The sequence below is a fragment of the Heterodontus francisci genome, chromosome 12 (assembly GCF_036365525.1).
Source record: "Heterodontus francisci isolate sHetFra1 chromosome 12, sHetFra1.hap1, whole genome shotgun sequence".
In the NCBI taxonomy this organism is placed as follows: Eukaryota; Metazoa; Chordata; class Chondrichthyes; order Heterodontiformes; family Heterodontidae; genus Heterodontus; species Heterodontus francisci.
The window spans coordinates 84,831,058-84,856,350 of NC_090382.1; the positions used below are offsets into that span (position 1 = coordinate 84,831,058).

The 25,293-nt window shown below is 42.9% G+C and overlaps 1 protein-coding gene across 2 annotated transcripts in view; it reads right to left on the reverse strand.

The window, feature by feature from the left end:
- The window catches only part of LOC137375966 (organic cation/carnitine transporter 2-like), a 158,117-nt gene extending 139,266 nt beyond the window's left edge, over positions 1 to 18,851 (reverse strand). Inside the window, exon 1 of one of the 2 annotated variants that reach the window (XM_068043771.1) lies at positions 18,362 to 18,851. In XM_068043771.1, the coding sequence (XP_067899872.1) occupies positions 18,362 to 18,751 (390 nt within the window). In that variant the 5' untranslated portion in view covers positions 18,752 to 18,851. Of the gene's footprint in view, positions 1 to 17,601; positions 17,694 to 18,361 lie in introns of those variants that run through there. The other variant, XM_068043772.1, reaches the window with a different exon arrangement.
- Between the last annotated feature and the right edge of the window lie 6,442 nt (positions 18,852 to 25,293).

Sequence of the window (25,293 nt, forward strand, 5' to 3'; positions counted from 1 at the left end):
TTCTGACTATTTAGGGTATCAGTCAAATAATTTACTTCAACAATTCTTTTGACCGCTTGATACGGACCGCTGAACCGTGCTTTCAACGGTTCACCCTGCAAAGGCAGCAATACTAACACCTTATCCCCTGGGTGAAATGTCGGGTCTTGGCATCCTTGTCTGCCCATTTCTTCATGGTTGCTTAGGAAGCTTTAAGGTGGTCCTGAGCCACTTTGCAGGCTCTTGTGAGCTGCTTCCGGAACATGGATACATAATCTAACACAGCAGATTCATCCCTCTGTTCTAAAAACTTTTCTTTAATTAGTTTTAGAGGACCTCTTATCTCATGTCCAAAAAACTAATTCAAAAGGACTAAAACTGGTAGACTCATTCGGTGAATCCCTAGTGACACACAAAAGAAATTCTAGCCGTTTATCCCAATCATGGGGATATTCATGACAGTATGCCCTGATCATCGGTTTTGAGGGTCTGATGGTAGCTTTCTAAAGCTCCTTGTGGCTGAGGGTGGTAGGCTGAAGACTTTAACTGTGCTATACCCAAATTAGTCTTAACTTCCTGGAAAACTTTGGACAGAAAATTGGAACCTGAATCGTAATTGGTAATCCATATCTTTGAAAAACTGGGTTAACTTCTCTACCACTACCTTAGCAGAAATTGTTCTCAAGGAAATGGCCTCTGGGAACCAAGTAGCCATATTCATGATCGTGAATATATTGGTTTCCTGCTTTTACTTTCGGTGAAGGTCCAACACAGTCCACCTACACCGTACTAAATGGTTCACAAAAACTGGTATGGGAATTAGAGGTGTTGGTTTTATGGCAGGTTTTCCCACAATCTGACACATATGGCACGTTTTGCTAATTGCACAAGATCCTTGGAAAGACCTGGCCAGTAAAATTCCGACCAAAATGTGATTTGATCTGCTGGATCCCCACCTGTCCTGCTATAGGAATTTCATGGACCATCCTTAATATTTCCCGGTGATGTGGAAGTGAGCAGAAAGGCATGGCCCTATGCTTAATGGGAAATATAGCCAAGTTAGGAATAGTAGCTTTGCTAAGCTTTGATTTTAAGTGGCAGAAACCACAAGGAAATAGTTAAAAGTAAAGGCAGAGAGTGTGAGATTGTAAAGACTAGCCGACACTGGTAATTGCAAGGACATCGGTTCTTTTATGGCCTGATTGTGTGACTCCCTGTGGTTTGAAACAAATGGACTCCTATGAAACATGCTGTCCATCCCTGTGTGAGGGATGATAAGGAATATAGGGCCCCTCGTATATGATACGACTACTGCTTGGTGTTACTGCAGGCTGCAACTTGATAAAGATAACAGGATCACAGGACTCATGACAATTGTGGGAAGCGAAACCAGAATGTTGTTTCTCATACCTCTGCTTTTGCTAATTATCTTGCTTGTCTGTTTTCTTTTATCTTGCTGATGCAAAACAATATTATGTTAGTAACAAGTATGTATTGAGAATAGAGGGTATTGTTAACCTCAGTAACAAATGTACTCCACGTTATCACCTGGTTGAAATTTAAATTGTACCGCACTGATTGGTTAAACAAGGGGATGTAGCATGAATCTTAATGTATAAACAGTAGTATCTGTATCATGAACAACACTTACTCTAGTGGACCAGACAGACTCTGGGTGGAGTCAGTGTCGTTGTATTAGAGTAAGTCAGCCGGCTAAATGCGCAAATAAAGTAATTGATTTTACCTACACATCCGATTCGGTATATTTACTGAACCAGACTGAAGGCAAAAAGAACTTAGACTTACATTTTGGTGTCAGAAGTGGGATCTCAACAGACGACTGCCGATCATCAGCGAAATCAGAATCAGACTTGTGTTGGACGGAGAGAGAGGAAATGGGCCCCCGATGTGAGTAGTTGATATATGACCACGTCGGTTTTCCCCTGTCTCGTAGTCCGATAAAAGTTTGATCACTCGCTTATGGTCAGGTAAGATCGTCTGGACGAGATCAATGATCAGTCTGGCAGATTAGAAAAGATAAGGGTCAGTCGAAGTAGGTACGACTGAGGTTAAAGTTAAAGTAGGTCGTATTAAGCTACGGCTGAAGGTTGATTAAAGTAGGTCGTTTTAGAACGACTGAGGTTAAAGTTAAAGTAGGTCGTATTAAGCTACGGCTGAAGGTTGGAGTCGGTCGTTTTAGAACGGCTGACACTCAGGTTTAGTCTGTTTCTTTGGAGGACGGCTGATGGGACTGAGGTAGAATTAAAGTAGGTCGTATTGACTACGACTGAAGGTTATGGTAGGTCGTTTTAGAACGGCTGAGGTTAAAGTAGGTCGCGACTGAAGGTTATGCGAGGTCGTTTTAGAACGGCTGAGATTAAGGTTTTATTTTTTTATTGTGAATAACTGTGTTGATAATAATTTGTAAGTAATTTTGACTGTTTAGATAATTTGTAAGTAAATTTTAACTCTTGGACTGTAGGGGCGAACAATGCAGTTCAAGAATAGTTTGTGATAATAGTTTGTAATAATAGTTGTAATAATAGTTTGTGATAATAGTTGTGAATATGGGAAACTGTTTAGATAATACAAGTGATCCATCCTGTCCATTACCAGTACTGTGTGATAAATATCCGGATAAAGGGAAAGACTTCAGACAATTATCAGCAGCCTTAAATAAGAAATTAGGAGACCAATGGCCCTTAGAGGGGACAAAAGATTTGGAAGTGCCTAAAAAAAAAACCCAAGAAAAAAAATCTGGAAACAAAATAAAGGCAATAGGGCCAAAGAATTAATTGGATTATGGATACAATATTGTCAGGAGAAAAAAAATAGAATCCTCCTATCAAGTTGGTAAGAAAACGCCCTCAAATTAGGAATACCGATTAGTGAAGGGGGAAACCAAAAGACTCTAAAAATTCTGTTGATCCCAACATTGACTGCACCTGTTCGTCTCCTTGTGTGTGCTTTGTCCTTTGTTTGTGTTACTGTGTCTATTCGTTTTCTTGTGTCTTGTTTGTTTTCTTTCGTTTTAATGCTGCTTGATTCATAGAAAAGAACTAGGGTTTGAGAAAGTAGAAGGAAGAATGGGCTTGACGGCTTGTAAGGAAGAAGGGTTGCCCCCGGGGACAAGTAAATCATGTCCTCTGGAGAAAGGCGACCCACGTCCGTTTGCGCCCTCGAGAAAGACGCAGAAGCGCCACGGCAAATATGTGTTTTAAAGATAGGTATGTTTTAGAGTAAAAACAAGTTACTGTGTCTTCGATTTGAATGTGAGAATGTTGGAAGCTTACGCGAATGAATTGAATGTCTGGGATGTACAACTTGTGTTCTGTAAAACTGACTGTCGTTAACTCTTTGTTGTCTGGCCTTAATGATGAGAGAATGAGTCTGTTACTTTTTCTATTTTTACAAGTGTATATTTTGTGGGAACCTTGAGTCATGTTTTGGTTGTGAATTAGTTGAACCTGTGTGTGTTCCTTGACATTGGGACAGGGAATTTTGAAAGAGATTTGGTATTTTGAATTCGTAACCCATTACAGAAATCAATTTTCGATGTTGTTTGGAATTGAATGAGTGTGAAAAGTGGTTGTTGAGTTTACAATCTCACACTCTATGCCTTTACTTTTAACTATTTCCTTGTGGTTTCTGCCACTTAAAATCAAAGCTTAGCAAAGCTACTATTCCTAACTTGGCTATATTTCCCATTAAGCATAGGGCCATGCCTTTCTGCTCACTTCCACAGTGATACTTGGACAGTACTACTATCTAATGAACAAATGCTCATTCTTCATCCGCAGGTTGGTGAGAAAGTCTCCACGTCCTCATCAGAATCTCACTTTTAATATAATACACTTCCAGAACTTCACACTACCTCAGCTTCGATTAGAGCCAATTGTGCCACTTTATTTAACTCTAGTTTGGCTGAGCCTTGATCAGAGAAGATTTATTGAACATTTTCTTCAGATTATCCAAATCACTAAAGAAAGTTTCAGATATTCGACTATCTGACTGTGGTGCCAACTTTACCGCCAACAGTGGAACTTGTTTAGTTATTGCTCAGGTCACCATACATGAAGGAAAAAATCCTGGAACCTTTTCCTGCAATTGTTCTGTCTCTTGAACTTCACTTGGTTTTTCCATGACTACTGGAGAAGTTACTACCTTCGTTCTAGCCAAATCATTCCCTAGAAGTAGGTCAACTCCATCTATAGGAAAACTATGGACTATTCCTGCAGTCACCGTCCCAGTCATTAGGTCACACTCTAGATACACCCAATACAAAGGTACGGGTATATACTCCCCGCTGATACCATTCACTAAAACCTTGGCATTCAATGCACTCTCTGGTGGAAAAGTTATGCTTCCCCCCAGCAAAAGAGCTTGGGTGGCTCCTGTGCCCCTAAGTATAACTATAGGTTTACCTGCCTCACTTGAGGGACAAGGAGTTTCTTTTCATTTTGAGAATAATTTCTTATAACTCTCAGGTATCTTGTTCATTCCCCCGCATTCACAGCAGTTTTTGTGCTTGGCCTTACAGCTGCAGCCAGAGTTACAGCCTAATCTGTCATGCTCCTAGTCAGGGCCCCTTTCTCTGCATTGGCCTTGTGCACCCCATTAGGTCCCATGGGTTTACCCTACAAGTTCCAGCATTCTCCATGAAGGTGTCCCACCTTGTGGTAGCACTTAGGCTTTCTGACCTCATTTCTACCCTCAGCACATTCCTTTCTGGCCTGAGGAAGAGATCCCAGAGCATTCCCAGTTGTCCCTTCTTGTCCCTGGCTACTTGCCTTCCTTTCACTCTCCCACTTTCTATCCTTCTTGGATTTGTGGGGGTGATGAACAAAGGTTTGAGCTTGTAAACAAGCTCATAATCATCAGTGATTTTTGGTGCCTGTATGACTGTTGAAACCTCCTGGTTCTCTATGTGGGTCCTTACTAACAGAGGGAGTGAATTTTTACATTCTTCCAAGAGAATTAGTTCCCCAAGGTTCTCATGCGTGGCCTCCATCTTTAGTGCCCGTATCCAATGATCAAAATTAATTTGTTTTACCCTCTCAAATTCTATAAAAGTCTCCCCAGACAATCTCCAGTGGTTCCAGCATTTCTGTCGGTAAGCTTCAAGGACTAATTCATACACATACTCATAATCTGCAGAAGCCTCCTCAGAAAGAATGGCATAAACTTCATGGGCTCTGCTTATCAACCTGCTTAGCATAAGCAGTGTCCAACTTTCCTTCAGCCACTTCATCTGTCTGGCTATCTTTTCAAAAGAAATGAAAAATGCCTCTACGTCCCTTTCCTCAAACTTTGGGAAGGTTCACACAAATTTAAACAGCTCCTCACTGTATCCTGGGCTGGAGTCAGATCTTTCCCCACCAAAATTTTCACTAGAGTTAAGACCAGCACTTTGTCTTAGTTTCATCTTTTTAAATTCAAATTCCCTTCCTTCTTTTTCTCTTTATCTTTGAAATGTTCTCTCTTTTGCCCTTTCGTGTCTGTCAAGTTTAAGTTTTATCATTGTCAATTCTTTTTCCTGTTCAAGCTTAAGTTTTTCCACTTCTATTTCTTTGTCAAGTTTAAGCTGCCTCATCCGCAACTCTATTTTTGGTAATTCAACTGCGCTACCATCTAGTTTGCCTTCTTTTTCTTCCAATTGCAAATACTGTGTTACTTAAATTATGTCTGCTTTCTTAGCTCCTGGTTTTAACTCTAACACCAATTTTTCTGCCAATTCCTTTACTTTACTTTAACCTTAGTTAAGTTTCTCAAATCACTCAGGAATACATCTTCTGTCCCCAGAAAGGTTGTAACAACTGACAAAGTCACTTCGGTACCGTACTTTAATACAGAAGAAACCTTTTTTTTTTCCTCTTTTCAATTAGTATTACCCACTGACAATTGCAATTGGCGTTGGGTATCCTGGACGAGGAGCCCCCAATTATATGTTATGAATAAGGTGGGAGGAGTGTACTGTCTTTTCTAGTTCCACTTCTCCACAGGTCACAACATCTATTTAAGTGTTAACTCGGTTACCGATACAGCCAATCATATACTCATTTTTTTTAATCCCGGAATAAAATACACCAACCAGATTTCTAGAATAAACAACAAAACCTAAGCAGTAATGAAGCAAAGCATTAACACACCAATTACAATCTAAAATTTCCCTTTTTAAAAATTCCTCAATTATACTCACACATTGGAAAAATACAGAAATTCACTCTGCAGAGGTCTGTTACAATAGAAGACAAAAAAAACTATGTTGGTCAAATACTTGCACATTCTTGATGAAAAAAAGAAAGAAGATATAGAAGGAAGTCAGCTGTCCCTTTTTTGGTCTGGCTTCCAGGTATACGGAGATGGGTCACTGGGTTCGTTTCAGAAGCAGTCTGTTCTGGGGATGTCGAGAATTATTCCAGGAGACTTTCTAGGAGAAATGTGGCATTAAGGTTTTTCTGCCAGCATACACTTGAATCGCAGGATTTCTTTTCAGCTCATACAATACCAGGGATCTTTGCGCTTCCACACTGAATCTTGGTTGAGAAATAGAGGGGGTCAAGGATAACTACTTTGGAGGTACTAGAGGTAACTGTGTGGGAGCAGAAAGAGAAGCCACTGCATCTGATTCTCTGTCTCCAATTCTATAGATAAAAAGAAAACAGGTGAGTACAGTCCCAACCAGATGGACGACATTGGAGTGGCATTTGTGGTGGGGTCTGTAATTTGCAGGATCAGAGGGGGAGTGTGTGTGAACTGTTGTCTGAAAAGATGACTTGCCAAATTTTCTGTTAGGTGCACTGACCCTGGTTTTGAAGCTTGTTTTTTTCTGAGACAGACCTTAACTGAAAAGGAAACTAAAACTTAATCAGAAACGGAAACAGAAACTAAAGCAGAAACTAAAACTTCAGGTTTCTGGGGAAACAGAAACTGGCCGGAATCAGATGAAAAGGACACAGAACCAGACAAGTCCAGATCACTCAGGAGTGGAGCACTGGCAGGCTGAAGAAAAAGAAGGCTGGATCTTGGGGGTTGCTGCAGCTGTTTCTGCTACTTAAAGCAACTTCTTAACCAGACCCAGCCATACAGTGCATACAGTTGTTACTTAACAGCTCAGAGAAAGGTATACTGGTGGATCCATGCCAGCAAGACTGTCGTGAACAGAGATAAGGAGGCCATTTTGGACGAAGATTGTACCTGTGGAGTTCGAACTGAAGAGGAACTACTGTTGGTTGAGAATCGATGACTGTATGTTTGAAGAAGGAAGCTGGAAATCTACCTAAGGAAGTTCAGAGCTTTGAGGAGCAATGTGGCAGTAATTGGTGCCATATATGCCGAGAGGACTGCCCATAAATCTGTGAAATCTATCTTTGTTGTATCTGATAATTAATGTGCAATTTTTAATATATATATTGACAGTGATTTGTCTGTTAATTCATGCTTAATTTATGTTGACTTTGGTTTGATTGTTAAAGTAAGAATTATAAAAGAGAAATCTTGTCCTGCTTTTCTATTTGGGGTTGTTCAGTAAATTTGGTTCTTTTGGTTTGTTTTTCTCCACAGGGGTAATAACAAAATTGGGGGCGCTTCTAGGATCATTCCAAATTAGGCTGTGAAACAGGTTCACTTGAATTTTCCGGAATTTAAACAAGCAAGATTTCACATTTACTTTGCTGTATTCAGCAGGAAATCAACATAAGTACCTTTGATGGTCAGGCCATTGTGAAGAGAAAGGACTTGTCTCTTAGTGCCTTGGAATGGGTGATAAAAGATAATTTGAAGGCTATAGCGGGGAACATAGGAATCAACTTAAAATCAGGAGCTAGGAAGGCAGAGAATGTAGAAGAACTGGCTCCTCACTTGAAGATTGAGAAAAAAAAAGGAAGTTTCACTAGTGTTCAAGTAAAATTAGTAAAAACTGAGTTAGAAAGAGAGAGGGTGGAATTTGAATTCGAATGAGAAATGCAAAAACTTGAATTAGAATTAGAATTGAAAAGGGAAAAGTTTAAGGTCTGTGGATGCGAATTGGAGGTGAAAGCTGAAAATGACCCAGAGCAAACTCCTCGTAGTTTTGATTTGGCAAAGAGTATTTGCTGGTACCTAAATTTAGTGAGGAGGGAGTAGAAATGCACTTTTTGTCATTTGAGAAAATTGCCACCAGTCTGAATTGGTCCAAATTATCTTGGACTAGGCTCGTACAGAGTATTTTCATAGGGAAAGCTTTGGAGGTGTACTCATCTCTTTTGGAAGAGCACTCACAGGACAATAAGAAAGTAAAGACTGCTGTTCTCAGTGCCTATGAGTTGGAAATAGAAGCCTACAGACAGAAATTTATAAAGGAAACAGGGCCAGCCATGTGTGGAATTTGCTGGAGAGAAGGAAATGGCATTTGATAGGTGGTATAGATCGGTAAAGATTGCACAGGATTTTTGAGAGCCTTAGAGAAGTGATTCTGAAGGAAGAATTAAAAAATAGTGTTCCTTCAGGAATACGGTCCCATCTGGAAGGAGATAAAATTCATAAACTAAGGGATGCTGCAGTAGTGGCAGATGATTAGAAATGGATTCACAAAAGCAGGAGTCACAGTCTCCAATTTGGAAACTTGCAGAGAAAGTTGAGAGATAGGAAGTTTGATAATGAAAAGAGATCTAGTTCTATTGTGAAAGATGGCAAAGGTAAAGATACAGGCACTCCTCAGGTTAGTAAAAGCGACAGTTCAGAGGACAAGTTTGGTTCAAGGGGACTGACCTGCTATTTTTGTCATAAAAAAGGATGTGTGAAGGCTGAGTATTGGAAGTGGAAAAACAAGCCCATTGCATTTGTACAGTCAAATGGAGTCCTCCCAGGAAATATTGTCATAGCGGGTAATGCTTGTAACAGCCAGGCAGTTTCTCCAATGTTCACTTACAGAGTGAATCAGGTTGCAGAAAACTAAACAAGGTTTCTGTTTGAGGGTGAAGTATCCCCAGGTTTGTCTGGTAAGGCAGGCATGGCAATTGTTATCTGTGGAGATACAGGGGTGGGTACAGTCACTGACGTTGGCAGGTGACATGAATTTCCCCCACCCCCGGTCATTCGCTGAATGTGAACATTTTAATTAAGGGTATTGATGGAAATTATTTACCCATTCCCTTGTGTAGGGTTGATTTAAAATGTGACTTAGTCACTGGTCCTGTTATCACTGCTGTCGTTCCTAGTTTACTTATTGAAGGTGTGGATTTTTGCTGGGAAATGACTTGGCTGGGGATAAGGTATTGGCAACTCCAGTCATTTATGGGAAGTCAGCAGAGGTTGCAGAAGCTGAGGTTTTTCAGGAAGAATTTCCTGGACTATTCCTGGATTGTGTTGTGACACATCGGGTTAAACAAGAGGAAATGGATTAAATTGTAGTGGAGGACAATTCGGATGTTTGGTTGGTTAAACCCTTTTTCAAGGTCTTGGATGGGGATGTTGGTGTTAAATGCACTGGCGCTAACAATGATAAATTGATTAGCAGATCTTCCCTGGTTGAGGCACAACAGGCAGACCGTGATTTGAAAAGCATGTCTCAGACGATGTGTTCTGAGGCAGACTGACAAGGTCCCTGAGTGTTATTATGTGAAGATTGACATTTTGATGAAGAAGTGGAAACCTCCCACCCCCACCCCTGCCAGAGGCCTGCTGATAAGCATTGGGCCATAGTCCTTCAAATTGTAGTCCATCCTTGTTACCACAGTGAAATTTTGAGAATTACCCATGATATTCCAGTCACAAAACATTTAGATATTCAGAGGACTCAGGCTAGGGTAATGGTGCATTTTTACTGGATGTGATTGATTTTGTAAGATGTGTCACGCATGTCAGATGGTTAGGAAGCCATAGCCTTCAATTAAACCAGTCCCAGAAATACAGATACATGCATTTATCGAACCATTTAGTAGGTTTCTTGTGGATTGTGTTGGACCCTTGCCTAAGACTAAGTCGGGTCATAAGTATCTCCTTACCATGATGGATTTGCCCACTCCATTTCCAGAGGGAGTACCATTGAAGAAGATCACAACAAAAGTTGTGATTCAGGGGTTCGTCCAGTTTTTCACTAAGTGTGGGTCGCCAAAAGAAATTCAGTCTGATCAGGGGTCAAATTTCATGGCAGGTATATTTCCGGAGGTCATGTGTAAGTTAAGAGTGAAGCAGCTCAAGTCGCCAGCTTAACACTTAAAGTCCCAAGATGCTTTGGAGAGAGAAACAGAGTTAACATTTCAGGTCAGTGACCCTTCTTCAGAACTGACCTGAAAAGTTAACTCTGCTTCTCTCTCCACAGATGCTGCCGGACCTGCTGAGTATTTCCAGCATTTCTTGTTTTTATTTTAGATTTCCAGCATCCGCAGTACTTTGCTTTTATATTATTGCTTTGGAGAGATATCATCAAAACCTAAAGAGTATTATTAGGGCCGATTGTCTTGAGTGTCTCCAGGTTTGGGATAAAGGGATATCATTCTTGTTATTTGCGACTAGGACCATGCCAAATGAGTCTACTGGTTTAAATCCCTTTGAATTGGTCTATGAGCATGAGGTTAGGGGCTCCCTTAAACTCATTAAGGAGAGATTTTTGGCATTCTTTTTCTTTTGGGCCTCCTTATCTCGAGAGACAATGGATACGCGCCTGGAGGTGGTCAGTGGTTTGTGAAGCAGCGCCTGGAGTGGCTATAAAGGCCAATTCTGGAGTGACAGGCTCTTCCACAGGTGCTGCAGAGAAATTTGTTTGTTGGGGCTGTTGCACAGTTGGCTCTCCCCTTGCGCCTCTGTCTTTTTTCCTGCCAACTACTAAGTCTCTTCGACTCGCCACAATTTAGCCCTGTCTTTATGGCTGCCCGCCAGCTCTGGCGAATGCTGGCAACTGACTCCCACGACTTGTGATCAATGTCACACGATTTCATGTCGCGTTTGCAGACGTCTTTATAACGGAGACATGGACGGCCGGTGGGTCTGATACCAGTGGCGAGCTCGCTGTACAATGTGTCTTTGGGGATCCTGCCATCTTCCATGCGGCTCACATGGCCAAGCCATCTCAAGCGCCGCTGACTCAGTAGTGTGTATAAGCTGGGGGTGTTGGCCGCTTCAAGGACTTCTGTGTTGGAGATATAGTCCTGCCACCTGATGCCAAGTATTCTCCGAAGGCAGCGAAGATGGAATGAATTGAGACGTCGCTCTTGGCTGGCATACGTTGTCCAGGCCTCGCTGCCGTAGAGCAAGGTACTGAGGACACAGGCCTGATACACTCGGACTTTTGTGTTCCGTGTCAGTGCGCCATTTTCCCACACTCTCTTGGCCAGTCTGGACATAGCAGTGGAAGCCTTACCCATGCGCTTGTTGATTTCTGCATCTAGAGACAGGTTACTGGTGATAGTTGAGCCTAGGTAGGTGAACTCTTGAACCACTTCCAGAGCGTGGTCGCCAATATTGATGGATGGAGCATTTCTGACATCCTGCCCCATGATGTTCGTTTTCTTGAGGCTGATGGTTAGGCCAAATTCATTGCAGGCAGACGCAAACCTGTCGATGAGACTCTGCAGGCATTCTTCAGTGTGAGATGTTAAAGCAGCATCGTCAGCAAAGAGGAGTTCTCTGATGAGGACTTTCCGTACTTTGGACTTCGCTCTTAGACGGGCAAGGTTGAACAACCTGCCCCCTGATCTTGTGTGGAGGAAAATTCCTTCTTCAGAGGATTTGAACGCATGTGAAAGCAGCAGGGAGAAGAAAATCCCAAAAAGTGTGGGTGCGAGAACACAGCCCTGTTTCACACCACTCAGGATAGGAAAGGGCTCTGATGAGGAGCCACCATGTTGAATTGTGCCTTTCATATTGTCATGGAATGAGGTGATGATACTTAGTAGCTTTGGTGGACATCCGATCTTTTCTAGTAGTCTGAAGAGACCACGTCTGCTGACGAGGTCAAAGGCTTTGGTGAGATCAATGAAAGCAATGTAGAGGGGCATCTGTTGTTCACGGCATTTCTCCTGTATCTGACGAAGGGAGAACAGCATGTCAATAGTCGATCTCTCTGCACGAAAGCCACACTGTGCCTCAGGGTAGACGCGCTCGGCCAGCTTCTGGAGCCTGTTCAGAGCGACTCGAGCAAAGACTTTCCCCACTATGCTGAGCAGGGAGATTCCACGGTAGTTGTTGCAGTCACCGCGGTCACCTTTGTTTTTATAGAGGGTGATGATGTTGGCATCGTGCATGTCCTGGGGTACTGCTCCCTCGTCCCAGCACAGGCATAGCAGTTCATGTAGTGCTGAGAGTATAGCAGGCTTGGCACTCTTGATTATTTCAGGGGTAATGCTGTCCTTCCCAGGGGCTTTTCCGCTGGCTAGGGAATCAATGGCATCACTGAGTTCCGATTTGGTTGGCTGTATGTCCAGCTCATCCATGACTGGTAGAGGCTGGGCTGCATTGAGGGCAGTCTCAGTGACAGCATTCTCCCTGGAGTACAGTTCTAGGTAGTGCTCAACCCAGCGGTCCATCTGTTTGCGTTGGTCAGTGATTATGTCCCCCGATTTAGATTTGAGGGGGGTGATCTTCTTGATGGTTGGCCCAAGAGCTCTCTTCATGCCATCATACATTCCTCTGATGTTTCCGGTGTCTGAGGCCAGCTGAATATGACTGCATAGGTGTTGCCAGTAGTCGTTTGCGCAACGCCTAGCTGTTCTTTGTGCAGTACTTCTGGCTGCTTTAAGTGCTGCGGATGTTAAATCGCTGGGGGCTTTCTTGTAGTTCAAAAGTGCAATGCGCTTAGCGGCTATGACAGGTTCCAGCTCTTCATTATGAGATTGAAACCAGTCTGCATTTCTCTTCGCACTTTTGCCGTAGGCGGTCAAAGCTGACTCATAGATGGCGTCTCTGATGTGGGCCCACTTGGTCTCAGCATCCCCTGTGGGAGTGTTTTGAAGGGCTGTTACAAGTGAATTTAGAAATTTTTGTAACAGCTGTGGGTGAGAAATTCTGCTCGTGTTGATGCGCGGGTGGCCCTTCTGCTTGGAATGATGCAACTTCTTTGGTCTGAGTCTAACCTTGCTGCACACCAGGGAGTGGTCGGTGTCGCAGTCCGCACTGTGGAAGCTGCGTGTGATTTAAGGCGGCTCGCCTTGTGACAATGAGGTCTAGCTGGTGCCAACGACGTGATCTTGGGTGCCTCCATGAAACCTGGTGACAGGGTTTAGTGTGAAAGAACGAGTTGGTGATGCAGAGGTTATGATAGGTACACAACTCAAGCAGTCTCTGCCCGTTCTCATTCATCCTTCCAACGCCATAGCGCCCAAGGCAGGAGGGCCATGAGTCATGGTCGGCCCCAACCCTGGCATTAAAGTCCCCCAGCAGGAATAGGTGTTCGGTGTTGGGGATGCTGCTAATGATGTTATGGAGTTGTTCATAGAACTGGTCTTTAGCTTCAGGTGCGGAGCAGAGTGTTGGAGCATAGATGCTGAGTAGGTGTACTGGACCAGAGGTGGTGAGCCGTCGGATGGACAGTATGCGTTCCGAGCCATTTGAGGGTGGCTCTATCATGCTGAGCAAGGAGTTTCTGATGGCGAAGCCCACTCCATGCTGTCTTGGTTCTTCAGGATCCCTGCCCTGCCAGAAGAAGGTGTAGTCTTGCTCTGCTAGAGAGCCACTCGCAGGGAGGCGAGTCTCCTGAAGTGCTGCAATGTCCACATTGAATCTACTGAGCTCGTTGTTAATGATGGCGGTCTTCCGAGAATCGTTGATTTGTGTAAGGTCTTCCGACAGGCCAGGACACATAGTTCTGACGTTCCAGCTTGCATAGGAGAAGTAAATTACCTTCCTAGATTATATATCAAAGTTCCGAGAGAGGCTTTCAAAAGCTTGTGCAGTGACCAGAGAACATCTCAAGGCTTCTCAGCAGGTGATGAAAACACAAGCAGTCAGAAAAGCTATGGCGGCACAAAGTTTTCAACCCAGGAATAAGGTGCTAGTGTTGTTGCCTTTGCCTGATGAACCTTGAAAGCTAGGTTTAGTGGACCCTACTGTATCAAAAGGAAACTCAGTGATGTGAACTATGTAGTTGGCATCCCGGACAGACAAAGAGTCAAAGGGTGTGTCAAGTGAATATGCTGAAGAGGTACTATGATCGTGAGCACAGTCATCAAGAAACAACTGAAGACATTGGATGCTGCAAAGCTATGGGCCCTGACAATATTCCAGCAATAGTATTGAAGACCTGCGCTCCAAAACTTGCCACGCCCCTAGCCAAGCTGTTCCAGTACAGCTACAACACTGGCATCTACCTGGCAATATGGAAATTTGCCCAGGTATGCCCTGTACACAAAAAGCAGGACAAGTCCAACCCGACCAATTATTGCCCCATCAGTCTACTCTCAATCATCAGTAAAGTGATGGAAGGTGTCATCAACAGTGCCATCAAGCAGCAATTGCTTAGCAATAACCTGCTCAGTGACGCTCAGTTTGGGTTCCGCCAGGGCCACTCAGCTCCTGACCTCATTACAGCCTTGATTCAAACATGGACAAAAGAGCTGAACTCGAGTATGGCATCAAGGAGCCCTAGCAAAACTGAAGTCAATGGGAATCGGGGGAAAACTCTCCGCTGGTTGGAGTCATACCTAACGCAAAGGAAGATGGTTGTGGTTGTTGGAGGTCAATCACCTCAGCTGTAGGACATCAATGCAGGAGTTCCTCAGGGTAGTGTCCTAGGCCCCACCATCTTCAGTTACTTCATCAATGACCTTCCTTCAATCAATAGGTCAGAAGTGGGGATTTTCGCTGATGATTGCACAATGTTCAGCACCACTCGCGGCTCCTCAGATACTGAAGCAGTCCGTGTAGAAATGCAGCAAGACCTGTACAATATCCAGGCTTGGGCAGATAAGTGGCAAGTAACATTTGTGCCACACAAGTGCCAGGCAATGATGATCTCCAACAAGAGAGAATCTAACCATCTCCCCTTGACAATCAATGACATTACCATCGCTGAACCCCCACTATCAACATCATAGGGCTGACCAGAAACTGAACTGGAGTAGCCATAAAAATACCATGGCTACAAGAGCAGGTTAGAGGCTAGGAATCCTGCAGTGAGTAACTCATCTCCTGACTCCCCGAAACCTGTCCACCACCTACAAGGAGCAAGTCAGAGTGTGATGGAATACTCTCCACTTGCCTGGGTGCAGCTCCAACAACACCCAAGAAGCTCGGCACCAGCCAGGACAAAGCAGCCTGCTTGATTGTCACACCATCCACAAACGTTCACTCCCTCCACCACCGATGCACTGTGGCAGCAGTGTGTACCATCTACAAGATGCATGCAGCAACGCACCAAGGCTCCTTAGACAGCACCTTCCAAAAACGTGATTTCTACCAACTAGAAGGACAAGGGCACCAAATGCATGGGAGCACCACCAACTGCAAGTTCCCCTCTAGGTCACACACCATCCTGACTTGGAACTATATCGCCATTCCTTCACTGTCGCTCAATCAAAATCCTGGAACTCCCTTCCTAACAGCACTGTGGGTGTACCTACCTCACATGGACTGCAGCGGTTCAAGAAAGCAGCTCACCACCACCTTCTCAAGGGCAATTAGGGATGAGCAATAAATGCTGGCCTAGCCAGCGATGCCCACATCCCATGAAAGAATTTTTTAAAAGTTGCAGCACAAGGTAGAAATTGGTATAAAATGTAGATGGTAATACTGTGTGCACGTGATGAACCAGATGATGAGTCTGAGATTGACTGCTTTCAGATTGAACCCCCTGCGGTGAAGCTGGTGAATGCAGTGGTGTTGGATGGTCTGGATGAGGTACTACATCATCTACCTGAGCAACAGAGGAAAGGCATTGCTGATCTATTGAGGGAATATAAGCCTGATGCGCAGATAAGTCAGGTTGTATTTCTTTAACTATTCATGAATTTGATGTGAGGGAAGCTAAACCAATTAAACAAAACTCCTCCAGACTCAATCCCAGCAAATTGACCAAAGTCAGGAAGGAGGTTCAATGCATGTTAAATAATGATACAATTGAACCCTGTCAAAGTAGTTGAAGTTCTCCTGTCATTTTGGGACCAAAACCAGATGGTTGTCAAAGAGTCTGCATTGAGTACAAAAAGTTTAATGTGATAGCTAAGATGGACTCATATTTGATCCCAAGGCGTGAGTATTATATTGCTAGGCTAGGGAACTCAACAAGATTGATTTGCTTAAGGGATATTGCAAGTCCCCTTGACTGACCAAGCCAAAGAAATTTCTGTTTTTTTGACATCAGATGGTCTGTTCCACTGCAATGTCATGCCATTTGGACTGAAAAATACACCAGCTACGTTTCAAAGATTAACCAATCAAGTGATTGCCAGGTTGAGTAATTGCTTTGTGTACATTGATGACCTTTTGGTGTACAGCAACACTTGGAGTGATCATGTCAAACATTTGAGAGCCCTATTTGACCAGCTGACCAAAGCTAACCTTGTCATGAACTTGGCAAAGAGCAAGTTTGTCAAGGCCAAGGTCATTTATTTAGGACATATCATGGGTCAAGGCTAATTGTTTCCACGAAAGGCCAAAGTTAAGGCAATAATAGACTTTCTTGTACCCAAGACAAGGAAAAAAGTGTTACAATTTCTGGACATGTGTGGTTTCTACAGGAAATTTGTCCCTAATTTCAGTACAGTAGTTACCCCATTGGCAAATATGTTAAAAAAACATGAAGTTTGTATGGTCAGAGACATGCCAAACAACATTTGAGAAGTTACAGGTTATTTTGATAAAGGAGTCAGTTCATGCAGTCACAGATTTTAGGAAGCCATTCAAGGTGGCTAATCGATGCCAGTGATGTCGGAGAAGGAGCAGTGCATCTCCAAGGTGATGATGCTGTATGGAATGGCCCATTAGCTACTTCTCTAGCAAACTTAATAAGCATCAAAGAAAGTACTTGACCATTGAGAAAGAGGCTTTACATCTTGTACTGGCTCTTCAACACTTTGAGGTATATGTAACCAATAGTCAAGGGGAAGTACGAGTTTATACAGACCACATCCCACTTGTGTTTCTAGAAAAGGACAGAATTATGAACTTCAAGTTGTTTCATTGAAGTTTAATGTTACAGCCATTTACACTAAAAATTGTGCATGTTGCAGGGAAAAATAATCTAATTGCTGATGCTCTATCAAGGGTTCCGAAGGGTCACTGACCCGAAACGTTAACTCTGCTTCTCTTTTCACAGATGCTGCCAGACCCGCTGAGTGGTTCCAGCATTTCTGGTTTTTATTTCAGATTTCCAGCATCTGCAGTATTTTGCTTTTATTTAAACATTCCCTAAATTGGTAAGCACATTCACTGTTTAAAAGAAATAAACCCTGTTGCGGTCAAACAAGGAGAGAAACAAAAGGCAAGCCTTTCAACCCCTCCTCATCTCCTTATCATAACATGTATAAATTTATCATTATGAAGAAATTTGACATTCCAGAAATATAACATTTGTGTTTCAGGACTAGTGAGACTATTCAGCAGTAATAGTAATTATACTATTAAAATCCTAATTACACAGCATTCTACGAGGTGTAACTATTTCAAGAGTTTTTACAGTGCAACTATTAATGGAAAATGGCAAGTTTTTACCGGTTCAGTGATTTCTCCTTGATTACAGTCTGGCGGGAGTACAATAGCACACCATATGGAGAAGTGCAGAATCACTGACATCTTTTGAATTTCTGATCACTGCAGCAACTGGTGGAATTTAAATGCAATTAATGAATAAATGTTTAATTAATGAAGGCCATTCATTGATGCCGTTTAGGGAAGGACACATGCTGTCCTCATCTGGTCTGACCTACATGTGACTCCAGACCCACAGCAATGTGGTTGACTCTTAACTGCCCTCTGAAATTGCCTAGCAAGCCACTCAGTTGTCAAGGGCAATTAAGGATGGGCAACAAATGCCAGCTTTGCCAGTGACACCCACATTCCATGAAAGAATAATGAAAAAAAAATCACCACTCTGCATCCTTTTAAACTCCCTTTTCTAAACTTGAGACAAATTTGAGGTTGTAGAAACTCTGACTGTTAAACTAATTGGAAAACATTATTTCAGGCAAATCAAAGAAATCTTTTCAGACTGGAGAAGGAGTAAGTTTGATTTCAGAGGGGAACAAAGTGGAGACCGGACTTATCTCGAATGCTTAAAAACTCAAAGACACCAACGTTAAACATTAAAATATATCCGGTCCGACACCATGCAAGATAAAGTACTGCAGTTCCCTGGTCCTGTTTGGATTTAGTGCACTTGCGCTTTTTTATAATAATCTATATATATTAGTTACCTTTACAAACTCAGGTTAACTATTGCCAGTGTGCCCGCTGTATTCCTTCAGCCACATACCTCGCTGACGATGGTGGAGATGTACTGATCCTTACTGTACTCCCATCCATCCAAACAGGGCTCCTGTTCGACCTCAGACATATTGAAGGAATCTGGGTCGGGAAATGTCTCCGAAAGATTCATTATCACGTCCACCCGGTACCGTCTACATTTGCTGTACTGGAGTTTGTCTCCTTCTTGCACAAGAGGGATAGTCCGATTCCTCCACGCTTCACTCAGATTGAGATTCCCGGGAACTAAGCAGCGATGCTCTGGAATATCCCCGACAAAAACTATGGACAGTCCAGAGAAAGCATTGGGAAGGACGCTGAGGCTCAAAAGAAAGAAGACAATCTTCTGGAAGGGTCCCCATTCTCCGAGAAAAGCGATAATTTCATCATAATCCCGCATGTTAGTTACAGTGATTTTCAACAGTAAAACTCCAGCAATTGGCCGATAGAGGGCAAACAGTTATTACAGCCTGGAGTGACTTAAAACTCTGGTTCAATCTCACTTCTTTCCACCTATAAATACTAATCCAGTCTCCAGCCAACCTTTGATAGCTCCTCCCAATCCGACTGAGCCGTTAAAGGGAATTTTTTTAACTTGTTTGCCAGCGCTGAAATGTTCTTATCCTTTCGGCCGGGCGAAGTATTTTTTTCCTTAATTTTAAACATGCTATTTCCAAGATTGCAAATTCTGTTGACACACTGACTACGGACACAGCGATGAAAAACAATATTTTTTAAAAGTGTTTTGGAGTTAGGTTGTGTGGAATATGGAGGCAGCCCAGTCATTGCAACAATCCAGGTGCTATAAAATTTTCCTGCAATTTGGGTTATCTCGGAGGAAGGGTTTGGGGCAGCATTTGGTAGATAAGAAACTGCTCAAACACAGCGAGTCTCAGATGCCCATTGTGAACGGCATCCCAAATGACTGTTGACAGAATGATTAATTTTGGGTTGTAATTTCTTACCTGGTATTTGATATTTCTGATTGTTTTCCAGTTGAGACATCACTGAGTGAGCAGGAGCAGCTGGTGGTCCAAGAGGAGGAAACCTTGTTTGTATCCCAACACAGCTGATGATCATGGGGACTTGAACCTTAAAGGATCTGACTTGAAGAGCATGCTTCTGAGGCTTAAGCATTGTTGCAGCCATTGGAGACCATGGTCAGTATGTGTTGGAGATGATGGCGAGGTGGAGCTGCCAAATTCCAGGATTAATAATTAATGAGTAATCTCCAGGATGTAGCTAGGAGAACAAATCATTAGGGGCATACAAATCGTTCTTTTTCATTTTCATTCAACACTTTTGTTTAAAAAATATTGGCAGTGGTGGAGAGATCAAGCGGCTGTGACTGGGCAGGGTATTTGAAAGTGGAATGTGATGAAACCTTCAGGAATACATGCAACTGGAGTTGTCACCCTGTGGCTCAGATAGATTAATGAATTAGTCATATGTTTTCAGTCTTCTTGGACAGTTTTGCAATATGGCTAATAAATGACATTTAACAATATAACAGAAAAGTAGGTGTCACATTCCATTCACAACAATTGCCTCAGCATGATCTATTCCTCATCAAGCAGCATACGGCAACTGCAGGTCAAACTTGAGCAGAGTCCTCCAGGTCAGATGCTGTAAAAATGGAACAAGCTATCTCTTCTGGCTTTATAGGCTTGGGAATTGGTTAGAGAGAACTATGAGATAGGAATTCATTGATCCTCATGATTAGCACTGCTGTTAGAATTAATCAGCAGTCAGGATGTGGCAGTGCTCAGCAACAGGGACATTGCTGCAATGGGGGCTGTGACGAATTTATGCTATTTTGAAGGGTCTCATTACGTTTAGATAGTATGGAGACAAAGCAGAAGATTTAATTGAAGAGCACTTCTGCTCTACACTGTTAGTAAAATATAAAAAAAAACACATGGGATCCTAGGTTTTATAGGTAGAAACATTGGATACAAAAGCAAAGAGGTAATGCTAAACCTATACAAATTATGGGTTAAGCTGCAGTTAAAATATTGTGCTCAATTTTAGGCATATTACTTTAGGAAATCTTTAGGTAGCTTCTGGTCCCTATGACTGGTCTCTTTATGACAATAACATTACTAATGATTGCCACCTTTGGAAATAGTGAAACACAGCAAGGTTGCAGCAACAGTGAAGTCTCACTCTGATCCTCCTCTAGCTGAGAATTCAACCCAGAGGGAAATTTGGTCCATTGTGTCTTCTAAAAGCTCCACCCATCAGCTTCTGATAGGGACAAAGATGGTACAGCCCAAATGTTGATATTTAGAGAAGGATGCTAATGTATGTCACTTCAAGAGGGTTTATCTTAATGTTGCAACTTTGACTGGGAGCTGATAATGATAGAAATGTGTCATTTGTTCCTTACATCATAGTAAGGGTCATTAAGGCTGTCACTAACATTTAAACAAAAGTATATTGAGTGTCGGAATAAGTTTTGGGTCACAGGTACCTTTACTGTTCTGATGAGGCCATTAATTTTCTTGCATTACTGGGTGACAGCCATTGTAATCTCTTACATTGCTTTGACATCCTGCTTGAGTGGGGAGGTCTCCTTCTCTGAACCCCAAACTGTTGGTTCTTCCTGCATTGTATGTCTGCATCAGAAAAAAATTATGGCGCTCTCTGAAATTAAAGCGGGGGTGGTGCAAGAGATAACAAAGGGCAAGGTGTTGATAGGACAGAGGGTTACAGAGAATGACTGACCAGAAGGTCATGGAACAAAGGCAAATCATATGTTAATGGTGTGGTGATTGACAAAGCGTTAGTGCAGAAAGGGTGTTAATTGACAGAAAATGCACAGCCTGGCCCCAAGCACAAAGATACGTATTATTACGTATTACGCTGGATGTGGCAGAAATGGCGGAGGATGAGTCTTTGGATTTGAAGGCTGGTGGGGTAGAAAGTGAGGACAAGGGGAACACTGTCATGGTTCTGGGAAGGAGGGGAAGGGGTGAGGATAGAGGTATGGGAAATGGACCAGACACGGTTGAGGGCCCTGTCAACCACAGGGGGGGGGGATACTCAGTTGAGGAAAACGGAGTCATATCAGAAGCATTGCCGTGGAAGGTTGCATCATCAGAGCAGATGCGTCGGAGATGGAGAAATTGGGAAAATGGAATGGTGTCCTTACAGGAGGCAGGGTGTGAAGAAGTGTAGTCGAGGTAGCTGTAGGAGTTGGTAGGCTTATAATGAATGTTAGTAGACAGCCTATCCCCAGAGATGGAGACAGAGAAGTTGAGGAAGGGAAGTGTCAGAGATGGACCATGCGAAGGTGAGAGAAGGGTGGAAATTAGAAGCAAAGTTGATAAAGTTTTCTAGTTCTGGGTGGGAGCAGGAAACGGCACCGACACAGTCATCAATGTACCAGAAAAAGAGTTGGGGGAGGGGGCCCGAGTAGGACTGGAACAAGAAATGTTCGACATATCCCACAAAAAGACAGGCATAACTAGGACCCATGCGGGTACCCATAGCAACACCTTTTACTTGAAGGAAGTTAGTGGAGTTGAAGGAGAAGTTGTTCAATGTGATAACAAGTTCATCCAAGCGGAGGAGGGTTGTGGTGGAAGGGGACTGGTTGGGCCTCTGATCAAGGAAGAAGTGGAGAGTCCTCAAACCGTCCTGGTGGGGGATGGAGTAGATATTCTATTTGTCCACAGAGTAAAACACACCAACCAAGTTTCTTCAATAAATAATAAAATTATCCGCTTATTTTAAACAATGTTAACCAATAATGAAATAAATATATACGTGAATTAAAGTATTCAAGCCCCTTATTCTTTATCCTAGCCTTCAGACACGCACCAGTTAACTAGGGGAAAAAAAAGGATTTTTTTTTTGTTTACAGCTGCTACAGAGAAATAGAAGGAATAATAAAAAAGTAACTTAGACTGAGAAGCGGATATGGAAGTCCTTTGTTTTGGTGAGGTGTTCTCACACATTCAATGCAAAATCCTTTTTAAAGTTGCAAAGTTTCTGAAAACATTCAGGAGTTCTTCAACATACAGGAGGCAATAGTACAACTTGATATAGGATTTGCTTTTCAAGAGCAGGGATTCTACAAAAAGAGGTAACAGTTGCCTGGATTTTCTTCTGACCCTGGCAGGTCAATATGCAGATCTCCAACTGCCTATTTAGTCCATCTGCCTTTTAACAGTTCAACATGAAACCAAAAACAGTTCAGCAACAATCCTTTGACAGCCATATATCGTGGTCTGTCATTTCCTTGTAAACATCTGTAGCTTCAGGTAAGAACACCTGCTGTGTTTACCTGAAATCACATGTTTTCTAGTACTTGTTTACTGGTCAAACTTTTTGTTGACCTTCCTTTTGAAATAAAACACCCAGAAAGTTCAGCAATCTCCAGACAATTCAATATCCATAAAATCATTTTCAGATTTAAAAAAAATATACATTCTCAAGTTTTAACAAAAAAATGGATACTCTCATAACAAATAGCTGCCACAAATATTCCTGCAAACCTAAATGACGACAGCAAAATTAAGTGTTTCAGAAATTACCTGAAAGCCATGCAACAAATCTTTTTACAGGGCACTAAGAAAGAAAGAACTCACATTTATATTGTACATTATCACACCCTCATAATATCCAGAAGCGGTTTACAATCAATTCTTCAATTTTGAAGTGAATTTTATTATGCAGGCAAATGACAACAGCTAATTTGTACATAGCAATATCCACAAAGAGCAAATGAATGAACAGCCAGCTAGCCTTTTTTCATGGTGTTGTTACAATCAGGTGAGAATGGTGCCTAGGGGTCTGTTACTATCTTCTCCTGGTCTTATTGTAACAGGGTTTAATTTTAAGCACACTATATTTTGAGCTCCTCCTTTGTGAACTCTTGTTCACAGCTTTCATTTATAAGGCAAAGAAATGAGCACAAACAGGCTTTCTTTGGTTTAAAGAAGAAAAATGACATTTATTAAACTTACTTAAACTCTAGTACGGTTCACGCCTGTGGATATATGACATGCCCATGCTAGCATGCACACACGTGATATACACATGCAGATAGGGACAGAAAAGAGAAGAAAAGATAAAGTGGAACAGTTTGAGGCAATATCTTGTTACTGTGCTTCGCTCATGGTATAGTCCTTTTGTAGGTACTTCTTGCATTTCATTGGGGCCCTGTATTCTGCTTAAACCTTGCTCACGTTGGAAACTTTTCTCTCTTTGAGGTTTACATGTCTTCACAAGATTCAGTCCCCTGAGAGTTGAACAGGGAGACAGGAGAGGAGGTAATTCTTGCTTCAGTTCCAGGAGCACACGGCGTTCTGAGTTCTGTTTCTCTAGTTTAAAACTCCCCTAGTTAGCTAGCAGGTGGTCATGTGACTAACTGGTTTGAAAAGGTTTCTTCTGTGTATTGGGGCGGGGACTGGTTCCTTTGTTTCAACACCGTCTGGTACTATGCAAATGTACCTCCAGCCAGGGGCTTGCAATTTTAAGTTTTAATGTTCACGCAGCAAAATTATGTCTGCCTCAGTCTTGGCAGTGGGGGGGTGGGGGGAGGGGGGTGGTGGGGCGGGGTTGCCTGACAGTGTATGTTAAAGAAGGAAAATGCACTGAAATATCAGATTAAATTATGTGTTCTAATCTTTAAATTGGACTTGAACCCACAATTTTCTTGTTCAGATGTAAGATTGCTACCAACTGAGCAAAGCCGACATTTAATTTAGTTTCTGCAAACAGTTCAATTTGTATCAATCCTAATCAATCATTTTATGAGTGCTTGGATGACTCAATGCTCAGTCAGGAAATTACATGAATGTCTAAATTACATAACCAGAATTTCATTAAAAATATTTTAATAAAGCTGTTATCTGAAACATCCATCAATTCACACGAGAGACTAAATTTTACCAGCCCCTCAATGCCGTGGGTCGCGGCGCAGGGCCCTGTAAAATGCTGTGGGAAGAGACCAGCCTCGACCCGTGATGTCGAGAAGGGCCCGCCGCATTTTACCGGCGGCAGTGGGACCTCGGTGCGGTCCCCCTCCCCCCCACTGCACAGCGACGGCACCACAATCAACATATGATAAAGATTACTTACCTATGCTGATTATGCAGCCTGTCGCCTCTCCACTGACACTTCCGGATTTTTCGCTGAACGGGCAGCCACCACATACCGTCCCGTTCACGATCTGATAAGCTGGTGGGTCTTCAGAGGTAAAAGTTGTCTCCAGCGAAGGTAAGTTGTGCTATTCAGGTGTCTCACTCTGCATTATGGAAGGGAGGAGGGAGGGGGGATATTCAGGGGTCTAATTGCATTCTGAAAGAGGGGGGGGAAGCAGGTGTCTAACTCTGCATTCTGGAAGGGGACGATATGCAGGGGTCTAACTCTGCATCCCTAAAGGGAGGAGGGAAGGGGGGTTATGCAGGGGTGTAACTCTGCATTCTGGAAGGGATGAGGGAGGGGGGATATGTAGGGGTCTAACTCTGTATTCTGGAACGGAGGAGGGAAGGGGCGATATGCAGGGGTCTAACTCTGCATTCCTAAAGGGAGGAGGTAAAGGGGGGACACATAGGGGTCGCTCTCTACATTTTGAAATGGAGTGGGTCTGGGATTACTGGAGGGAAAGCTCTGCTGGCATGAAGGGAGGTATCAAGTACCATCCCTCCGTTAACAGTGTAAGCTCCGGGACAGTGGCACACTAGGCACCCTGTGTGTGAGGAGGGTGCCAGAAGGGTAGGAGGTTAAGGTTTTATGGATGGTGGGGGCAATTTATTCAGCTGGTAGGATCTTGATGTGGCCATGTTGTGCCACTCTGAGTGTTGGCCAAGATGGGCAATACCATGGCATGCCACATAGTTGATCCGGGAAAGCAGCTGATGTACCCGTCATTACCAATCCATACCCTGTTAGGAACCTTCAAATACATGCAGGGTTCAACTTTATTTATCA